We start from the raw sequence: 11150 nt of genomic DNA on the forward strand, positions 1-11150 counted from the left end.
AAAATCAAGCAGATCTGCGTACTCGTCACAGAGGACGATTACGTAACCGACATTCGGTCAGCGGTAATTTTTGCAGAGAACGAACGGGTTCTCAGCAGCTCATCGATGGACGAAAGTGTCCTCGATGTGAAGACTCGGATTGAAAGATACACTACTCAATCTTGGGAGTCACTCAAGGGAAATCCTCTATACGAGGATTTAATGGAATTCAGGGATGTATTTTCTGAAGCAGTTCCATGCGAGTTGCCTAAGGATAAAGGCACTCGACATGAGATCAAGCTCAAACCAGGCTCGAAGTACTGTGTCATGAAGCAGGGGCTACTGCCTCGTGAGCAAGTACTTGCGATCGATAAATTCTTTACCGATCGATTAAAAGCGGGCCATGTAAGGGAGTCAACCTTCTCACATAGCTCTCCGACCTTCTGTGTGCGAAAGGCCACAGGAGGGTGGCAGATAGTGCACGCATTCAACATACTGAATGCTGCAACCGTATTGGCTCAAACGCCGATACCTAGAAAAGACGTAATCATAGATGGTATGTCTAAGAGTACGATCTTTTCGTCTATGGATCTGATGGATGGTATCTATCAAATCGTTATACGTGAACGCGATATCCCGTACACAGCAGTGAGCACTCCTAGTGGGATACTCTGGGAATAGCTAGTTATGCTTCAGGGACTTCGTGACGCCCCTGCAACATTTAACAGATGCGTAACGAATCTGTTGAAACCAGTGCGAGAATTTGCACCGAATTATTTCGACGATGTATTCGTCCATAACCGAGCCATGGACGGCAAGACGGACGTGGAAGTTCATAAAACTCACGTTGGTCTGCTTCTTACACTTATGCGAAAGCATAAGTAGTACGCAAATTTCAAGAAGTGTATATTCGCTGCAAGCGAAATACCACTTCTTGGGTGCATCGTCGGTAAACACGGCGTGCGCCCTGATCCCGAAAAGATCAAGGTAATCACCGACTGGCCAGTTCCAGTCAATGTCAAGGGACTTGAAAGTTTCTTGGTTTAGCGGCGTACTTGTACAAGTAATCTCGCAATTATGCAGGGATGACAGCTCATCTCTCTCGTCTCTTGAAAAAAAAGACTTGGAATGGTTATGGAACACTGACTGTCATCGTTTTACGAGGGCATCAAGCAAAGCTTGATACAATCACCCATCCTTGCAATTGCAGATCAAGATAGACCATTCCATGTGGCTGTGACGCCAGCAATTTCGCAATCGGCTGCGCGTTGATGCAATACGATACAGACGGCGCGGAGCGCGCCGTCTGTCACCAATCGCGCCGTCTGTCACCAATCGCGCCAGCTGCAACCAACTGAACGCAATTACCCAGTGCATGACAAGGAATTCCTTGCCTTGAAATATGCATTGGCTAAATTTAGGGTCTATCGCCGAGGAGATAGACCGTTCGTCGTATATACGGACCGTGCATCATTGCGCACGGCCGCAAACAGCCTACACCTCTCGCAAAGAATGGCGCGATGGCTATCCTTCTTCGTGGAGTATAATTTTTCCGTCGAATATTAACCAGGACGACTTAATGTCGTCGCTGATGCGTTATCACGCCGACCCGATTTCGAGTCAGCAGTGCACTCCAACAGTAAAAATAATCTTACAGTTGCAATACTCACTACGAGTATTCCGTCATCAACCTTATTTGATGACATAAAGAAAGCCTAAAAAGAAAATAAGGACTTTATATGTTTAATGGATCATTTAATGGACCAATCTGATAAAACTTTTAAAGATTTACCGGCTTTATATCGATCGTCATCCGATCGATACACAACACGTAACGGCTTATTGTATTACACAGCCGTTACCGGCGACACCCCACGTGTCGTCGTCCCAACTAACAATGATTTGCGCTTGCGCATCATGTATGAGTGTCACGATGCTCCAACAAGTGGACATCGTGGACGTGAGAAGACTTACCTCACGGTAAGTCGATACTTTTACTGGCCCCGCCAGTATCAGTTCGTGCGCAAGTACATTCGTGCTTGCAAGGTATGTCAACGGGTGAAGCCTAGCCTTTCATCCCGTGCACCTCTTCAATCTTTACCACTTCCGGCAGAGTGTTGGCAGTCCGTATATATCGACTTCGTCTTCAAATTTTCCGAAGACGATCACAAAAACAATGGAATCCTTGTTTTTGTAAACAGATTCAGCAAGATGGTACATCTTGCTGCATAACCAGTGTCGATATCGGCTCCGGGTTGTGCCCGTGTCTTTATCGACACAGTATTCGAACTCCATGGGTTACCCCGTAAATTGGTCTGGATAGAGATCCACGATACACGGCGGAGTTCTGGCAATCCGTGTTCCGATCTCTCGGAACACGGCTGACTATGTCAACATCCCATCACCCAGAAACAGATGGTCAAACAAAACGCGTAAATCGTCCTCGAAGAGTTACTTCGAGGTTACGTCCAATCGTATCCGAACTGGAGCGAGTTCTTACCGATGGTCGAATTCGCCATCAATAGTTCGGTGCATGCGTCTACAACGCATCCACCATTCTTCGTTCACACTGTGATCTTGTGCAGTCGTGTTAACGACCGTACCACAAGTGAGGCCATCGCACTCAGTCGTAGTACACCCACCCGCTTGTGGACGCTCGAAGACGTTTATCAGATAGCCATCTGCTGACCAAGTGGCTGGCATCTTTACGGATCGATGCTGCCAGCTGACTTTCTAATCCAAGGTAGACGTAGGATGACATCAATTTTGTCATCTACAGCCAGTACGATAAAATCATCATCGTGTTGTGCATCTTTTAACGTGTAGTGAATTTTTACTACGCGTTTGCTTGCTTTTATCGATTCGCCTGTCGCTAGACGCACCGTCATTCTCGTTGGAGGGATGTCGCGCTTAACATATTTAAGCCTACGACCTCTAGGGACTGACGACGAATAAACTTATACGACGCTCCGAGTCCACTGGGGCTCTCAGTGACAAAGCATTTGTCACTTTTAGCTTCAAGGTGATGAGGGATACCTCATCACCAGGTGCAGACACATATATTGATTGCGTGTCTGGAGCAACTTTCGTTAAGAGATTTGCAAATTTCATTTGAGGTTGCTGGATCAGAAGGGCGTTGAGACCCTACTGACCCCGAACGTTTTTTGGTGGTCCGCCTCGCTGTTGCCATTTTGCATACGTTCAAAATTACGTTCAGTACCTTTCGGTCCTGGGCGTGGGACACTACACTCATGAGCGTAGTGTCCTAATTTTTGGCAGCGATGGCATTTCTGCGATCGCTTATTGTTCGAAAAGCGAGGTCTCTCGCTTTCGACGTATCACGCTTGCCTTGCTTGAGTTTCAGAAGCTCTGAACGAGCTCTGAAACTCAGCCCTTGGTGGTTCAAACGTCTGTTTGAGTCGGGTTTTAAAAGCCTCTAGCGACCCAAAGACGTATGGGTCGCGCAACTTAAGGCCCAATGCCCAAGTTTTGGCACGACCTGCCAGATTTAATTGAGCGAATGCGACTTGCATTTGCTCGTCGATGATGTGACGTGCCCTTATGGCATCGTCCAACTCGACAAACCATCTCAAGAGGGAGTCTTCTTCGACTCCCCTGTACTTTGAGATGTCAATCTTTAGAGTTTCGGGACGACGCGTATGCGTCATCCCAGGTACAGGGGTCTGTATCTGTTGTAATCTCAACAGTTCTGCCTGTCGAGAGCTTTGCTAATCCAGCAAGTCTACCTTCTCCTTCACCTCGTCAAGTTCAGGTTGTATGAACTTGGCGATGGCTGAATGGAGGCATCTCTGTCCAAATCGAGCAGCATGGCCAAGATGGCATCGTTCCCTTCGGTCGAACTCATTCGTTCGACCGCACTCCTTTCTGTGTCACTTAGAAAGGAGTAGCTTTCACGCGAATACGCTGATGCGTCTCCCCACTATCATCTAACTTGTCCATGTTTGATGAAGGAAAAGTGGTCCTTGGACGGACTACAAAGTGCTACCAGGTGTAACGGGGCACTACGACTTGTACTGCTTCAGTACAAGTCCACTTCGCACTGCTTCAGTTGCGAGTGGTGCCTTACGTTACGTCACGTACGCTAGTACGTGCAGATGAAGACTACTCTTTAAGACAACTGGGTTAAATGAAAACTGTATTAATATAATTAAGTTTCTCTTCTTTCTATCTGTTAATGCTAACTTAATTATGAGCCTATACTAAACATGCAATTGAAAACTTATCTGTCTCTATCTCTTTGTTTACGTTTACAGCTGATTAGTCTGCTGGATAAATAGATACATTGGCCTATACCTATTTATGGATAAGATTTCTGAACATTACTATATAATGTAATATTCTCCTAATATTATCTACCTTTTCGATATTATATTAATTAACAACCTTTAAGTGTTAATTTCATGTAAAGATACACCCCGTTACAAGAGGCGGGACCAGAACGCAAGTGGAGTGTGTGCAAGATGACAGGACATAACGCCTGAACTTGTCGACAGCGCGCAGCTAAACCCTCTTCCACACTGTAGTATACTTCATCATATAGTATATTCTTACAATTTTTCTGCTGTTGACAAAGTGCGGTGGTGGTGGCCGCTAAAAAAGTTTGTGGCGTAGTTTTAATTAGAATTGAATAAATGAAAGGGGCGAATGGCGCTCATTTACTAATTTATTAAGCTTTTAATGTTCAGTGGGACATGATATTTCGAGATTTATTAATTATCTCTGATAGAACACATTCTTATATATGTACCCTTTTTAAAGACTAAATGGCCGAATTCCATCAAGCTAATCCCCATTATTGAAGCTTACCTATTTCATAGACCAAGCATAATGCCAAGGCGTCGAGTCGGGCGGAATATCATGGTCTTCGCAAGCGAAGTTCCTGTTATAAGCGCGTTAAATCCCTATCGCAAGATTGAGGACGTACTGCTCGATGTATGGCGTCGCACAAATCCTGGCCAAATCGCAGCTCTCCAGGAAGAGCTTTCCTTAGCGCTACCTACAGTTGATGAAAAGATGCAGGCTGTCGTACAAGACTTGGGGGCTACCTCAGCGATCAATGAGCTGATTCAAGAGGCCTCAGCAGCTCAGACCATTCGCCAAGTGGCGAAGGCACAAGCTAAAGTGGTGCAATCATTACCAACTACCACCCCCGCCGACATTAAGGCCGACGTCGTGCAGTTTGTGACCTCTACGATGCACAAGAGCTTTGGCGTTAAAAAAGAGTCGGCGGGAATTGAGCACTATCAGCAACAGCAAAAAGTCGTTATTCAAGAGAGAAATTTAGTCTTTTCTAAAAAGAAAATCGCAACTTTAGGGGATTACAAGTTGCTAGTTGGGGGCAAGATTGATGGCCGTGCGGACGGAAAGGTGCTTGAAGTCAAGAATCGACTGAAGCGCTTTATGGATCCTCTTCCTAAGTACGACCTTGCCCAATTGCAGACGTACTTGTTTATTTTGGACGTGCAAGAAGGCGAGTTGGTGGAGCATTTACATGCGAAGAAGGCTCAGACGAAGGTCACAAAAGTAAAGAGGGACGACGAAATGTGGCATAACGAGATCCAACCGTACCTAGTAAGATTCGGCAGTGCCTTGACATACTTAATGCGGGATGAAACCACGCAACGTGACTACTTGACGGCTGAGGCAGGACAACAGCGGGAAATTTTGCGGTATCTATGGAGTCGAGAGGTCCAGCAGACTGATTAGTGTTTTTTTTTAAACGGGGTATTTTTATCATTTCAATCAATCATGATTTACATTGAGGTTGATTTAGGCTCAAATCAACCAAATCAATAGAGCTAATGTCATATTGCATCAAAACTATCAAATTTGGTATTATTGGAACTATTTTAAGTCAAAATTAATAAAGATAATAACTTTGCACTATATTATTTCCTCTTATATTCTAACTCGTGGTTATCATGGTAACTTATAATGACAAGATACGCAGAATTCTAACGAGATGGGTACATATCGGATTTGCCAGGTCTATTCCCAGAACCAACTAATCGACCATTTCGTCATGCTACGCGAGCGCGTAGGCCACCGCGTCGAACGGCGGAATCCGCTCGTCAAGCAATTTGTGCTCGAAAATGATCGACCATCCAAGATCAGCCACCTCAATTTTGGCTTGCTCTCCGACGTGGACATGATGCGCATGTCGGAACTGCGCGTCCAGTCGAAAGACTTGTTCAAAGTGCAGACGCGTGAACCTCAAGTAGGGGGTGTACTGGACAAGCGACTGGGTGTGTCCAATAAAAAAGACACGTGCACCACGTGTCAGCTGAATCTTGCAGACTGTGTGGGTCACTTTGGTTACATTCCGCTCGAGCTTCCCGTGTTTCACATTGGATACTTTAAAGCTATCACGGAGATCCTTCAGACGATTTGCAAGACTTGCAGTCGTGTGCTTTTGCCACCGACAGAGCGCGAACTTTTTCTTAAACGGATGAGGGATCCCAAGGCCGATGTCTTGCGCCTCGTGGGGCTTCGAAAAAAGATCATGACACTGTGTAAAAAGACGGTCAAGTGTCCTCATTGCTCTGGAATCAATGGTACCGTGCGCAAAGTCACGAGTACGACATTGAAACTCGTGCACGAAAAGTTTCGTGCGAAAGCGACGCACGACTTGAGAAATGTCTTTGTCGCTCAATTTGCCGAGGCCCAAGCCACAAATTCCGAACTTGGTACGCACTTGGGCAAAGCACAAGAAGATTTAAGTCCACTTACAGTACAGCAATTGTTTCAAGCAATTCCGGATCAGGATTGTGAATTACTATGGGTCGATGCCGACGGAGGACGCCCTGAGAAGCTCATTTTGAATGCGGTTTTGGTCCCACCTGTGTGCATTCGTCCGTCTGTGGCGATGGATGGAGGTAGTGGAAGTAATGAAGACGACATTACGATTAAGCTTCAAGAGATCGTGCAAGTGAATTTTGCACTCCAAGCAGCGTTGCAAAAAGGGGCGTCGTTGAAAATGGTCATGGAAGATTGGGATTTCTTGCAAATTCAAGTCGCGCAATTAATTAATGGAGATACACCTGGATTAGTGAAACCCCTTGGGGTGAAGACGACCACACGGGGTCTATGCCAACGTCTGAAGGGCAAACAAGGGCGTTTTCGTGGCAATTTGTCGGGCAAGCGTGTGGATTTCTCGGGTCGAACGGTCATTTCGCCTGACCCGAACCTCCGAATTGATCAAGTTGGTGTCCCTGAACATGTTGCCAAGACAATGACGTACCCTGAAAAGGTTACACGGTATAATCGCGAGAAGCTACGTCAGTGTATTATTAATGGGCCTAATGTACACCCAGGAGCTAACGTCATTCGGATTGAAGGGCACCAATTTACGAAAAACTTGCTCTATGGTGATCGTGCGCTGTTGGCCGAGGAAATTAAGATTGGAGACGTTGTTGAACGTCATATGGAAGATGGCGATATTGTGCTCTTTAATCGCCAGCCGTCGCTTCATAAAATGTCGATTATGTCTCACCGTGTGAAAGTGATGCCGTGGCGTACCTTTCGTTTTAACGAGTGTGTGTGTTCGCCATACAATGCCGACTTTGACGGAGATGAAATGAATATGCATCTCCCTCAAACAGAAGAAGCTCGGACGGAAGCGATTACCCTCATGGGCGTGGAAGAAAACCTCATTACACCTCGAAATGGCGAGCCCCTTGTGGCTGCAACGCAAGATTTTCTCACGGCCTCGTATTTGCTCACGCAAAAGAATATTTTCTTTAATCGTGAACAGTTTTGCCAAGTTTTATCCATCATGAGCGATGCAAACGAACACATCGAGTTACCACGTCCTGCGATTGTATGTCCTGTGCGGCTATGGACAGGAAAACAAGTTATTAGCTTACTAGTCAAACCTAATCAAGACACGACAGTTTTAGTGAATCTAGAGCTCAAGGAACGCAACTATACGGATCGCAAGTATCTTTGCTGGAAGGACGGGTACGTGTGTTTCCGAAATAGCGAGCTCATTTGTGGAAACCTTGGAAAAAAGACGCTCGGTGATGGAAGTAAACAAGGTCTGTTTTACGTTCTGATTCGAGATCACGGATCACATGAAGCTGCCCGTTGTATGAATCGCTTGGCCAAGCTCTGTGCCCGTTGGTTGGGCAATTTTAAAGGCTTTTCGATTGGCATTGATGATGTCACGCCGTCAACTGAATTGGCCGCCGAGAAGGAAAAACTTTTGCAAGCAGGATACGCTGCTGCGAATAAATCAATCGAAGCCTATCGACGTGGGAAATTGTCGCTTAAAGCCGGTTGCAATGCAATTCAATCACTTGAGAGTGAACTCAATGGTCTACTTGGAAAGCTACGTGAGACAGCAGGGGCCGAGTGCATGCGGACGCTTCCGTTTCATAATAATCCGCGTATCATGGCCGAATGCGGCTCCAAAGGCAGTGCTCTTAATATCTCGCAAATGATGGCGTGTGTGGGGCAGCAATCGGTCAGCGGGAAGCGCGTGCCCGAAGGGTTTGTGAATCGGACGTTGCCACACTTTCTTCCACATGCTCTCCACGCGAGTGCCAAGGGGTTTGTCGCGAACTCCTTCTACAGCGGTCTAACAGCGACGGAGTTTTTCTTTCATACCATGGGTGGACGGGAAGGGCTTGTGGATACGGCGGTCAAGACGGCCGAAACGGGGTATATGGCCCGTCGACTCATGAAGGCCCTTGAAGATTTGTCGTGTCAATACGATAACACTGTTCGCAACTCGGAAGGGTCTGTCGTTCAGTTTACGTATGGCGACGATGGTCTGAATCCGGCCTACATGGAAGGCGACGACCGTCCCGTGGATTTTCATCGGCTCCTCGAGCACATTCGAAACACGTTACCCGATCGCGAGTCGCCAGCGTTGCTTCCGTTTGAGCTTCGTCGTTTAAGTAAGCAAGTGGTCCAGCGTCCTGCATTTCAAGCTATTCTTCCAACTGGTCGCAAGTTTTTGATTGAAATTGAAGAATTTCTTGGTGCTGTTGCGACCGAGATGGCAGCGAATCGAACAGGCTGTGGAATTGCATCGTTGGACAAGGAAGTGCCTTCGTATGCGACGACATTGGAAAAGGCATTTGACGATACGGAAGCCTCGGTTGCAACAGTCAAGCTAAGCGAGAAAATCGTGGACAAGAAGTGGTTTAAAAAGGAAGTGCAAGATACGATGGCCATGGATGAGGAGATGAATGTCGAGGTGACACGATCGAGAGCCAAAGAATTGGATAAGGTGGGGCTTCCAGCGTGGGAACAATTGCATTTTCCGACAACTGCATCGCGTGCCGAGTGGTGTACGCGTGCAGGTTTAGACGGCACAAAGGAGAAGGAGGAAGCAGCGTGGTTGCTGTCACACAATGTCTGCCGTCTCACAACCAAGCAAGTTGAAAAGCTCGTGGAAAGTTCCTTGTTCAAGTACAATCGCGCTGGAATGGAGCCTGGAGAGGCTGTCGGTGCAGTCGGTGCCCAATCCATCTCCGAACCCGGTACTCAAATGACGCTCAAGACTTTTCACTTTGCGGGTGTTGCCAGTATGAACGTGACATTAGGTGTCCCGCGTTTGAAAGAGATTATCAATGCATCGAAAGTCATTAGCACGCCCATTATCACGGCCGCTTTAGTGTGCAAGACAGATGAACGTTCGGCGCGCATTGTCAAGGGCCAGATTGAAAAGACCACGTTAGGTGAAATTGCCGTGCACATTAAACAAGTGTTTGCGCGGGATCAAGCGTACTTGTCGGTAAAGCTCGATCTCCACGCAATTGAACAGCTTCATTTGAACATCACTGCGAGCTCCGTGCGTACGAGTATCTTGAACGCAGTCGGGATTGGTCCTCGTAGCGCTCTTCGTCTTTTAAAAGAGCAGCATGTCCTGCTGAATGCCCGGTGTCCAGATAAACTTCGATTACTTGCCCCAACGAATTACAAAGGAGCCAAGAGTGACACGAGAGGAGCGTACTTTGCGCTACAAGCGCTCAAGTCGGAATTACCAAGTGTCATTGTGCAAGGGATTCCAACGGTTCATCGGGCGGTAATTAATTACCAAGAAGTGCAGGATCCGAACGCAACCAAGTCGCTTCATTTGTTAGTAGAAGGCTACGGGCTTGCGGACGTCATGGGAATCCCTGGCGTCGACGGTCTTCGCACGACTTCAAATCACATTGTGGAAGTGGAAAAAACGCTTGGAATCGAGGCCGCACGGGAATTAATTAGCTCCGAAGTCAATTACATTATGAGTGCATACGGCATTGGAATCGATCGACGTCACTTGATGCTGCTATCCGACATCATGACGTTTAAAGGAGAGGTGCTTGGGATCACTCGCTTTGGGATTGCCAAGATGAAGGAGAGTGTGCTTATGCTCGCGTCTTTTGAAAAGACGACCGACCACCTTTTTGATGCCGCAGTCCACTCACGCACGGATGCCATTGTAGGCGTAAGTGAGTGCATTATTATGGGCATTCCCATTCCTATAGGCACGGGAATCTTTCAACTCTTGCGTCAGGTCGACAAGCCGCGTGTCCAGCAGCGGCGACCGCTTCTACTCCAGCTGTAGATAAGCTAATGTTAGTTAATGGAATGTCGTCTGCGGATATTTCTCGTCTAGGCTCGTTCCGAGCAATGCGTCCATGCAGAGTACCGTATGTCCCCTCATCGCTTACTTATTAGCACACAAGTCTTGGGTTTTCAGCGTAAGCGACTGACTTCCAAGCTCCTCATAGCAATCCGTCTTGTGCGTTTTGTTTAATGGCGTTTTCTATGGTGAAGCATGTCCAGATAGCGCACCGCCTTGGCAATAGCTTTTAAAAGCAATAAAAGTCGGCACATGCCATGCAGGCTCCGCCTTCGAGTCTGCGTCGAGTGTGAATCTTCTATCTACTCTATTGCGCTATCATTAACGCCTCAACATCTAAAGCAAGTGATTGGATTGCTTTTACAAATACACGTGTTCATTAGTTCTGCCTCAAATGGGAAGGACAGCGCTGGGGCGTTGTAATTTATCGCAATGTTTAGCTTAAGGTTTATATTGAGTCCTCGAGCACTTGGCTCGAAACGAACCTGATGTTTAAGGAGGTCGAGAACAACAGAGACCGTGTTTCAGAGCCAAGGAATTGCTCACTTTCCAATTCATTAAAGCACCGCCCCTC

At 46.9% G+C, this 11150-nt stretch overlaps 2 protein-coding genes across 2 annotated transcripts; both read left to right on the plus strand.

Annotated features, from left to right (window-relative positions):
- Positions 1-4827: 4827 nt before the first annotated feature.
- On the plus strand, positions 4828-5706 carry CCR75_001702 (uncharacterized protein; the record flags this gene model as incomplete). Its single annotated transcript, XM_067959803.1, has 1 exon — positions 4828-5706. One exon carries the CDS (start codon positions 4828-4830, stop codon positions 5704-5706), a length of 879 nt encoding a protein of 292 aa, XP_067815632.1.
- A 316-nt stretch (positions 5707-6022) lies between these two features.
- On the plus strand, positions 6023-10558 carry CCR75_001703 (uncharacterized protein; the record flags this gene model as incomplete). Its single annotated transcript, XM_067959804.1, has 1 exon — positions 6023-10558. One exon carries the CDS (start codon positions 6023-6025, stop codon positions 10556-10558), a length of 4536 nt encoding a protein of 1511 aa, XP_067815631.1.
- Positions 10559-11150: the final 592 nt, after the last annotated feature.

Source organism: Bremia lactucae, linkage group LG8 (genome assembly GCF_004359215.1).
Source record: "Bremia lactucae strain SF5 linkage group LG8, whole genome shotgun sequence".
Lineage (NCBI taxonomy): Eukaryota > Oomycota > Peronosporomycetes > Peronosporales > Peronosporaceae > Bremia > Bremia lactucae.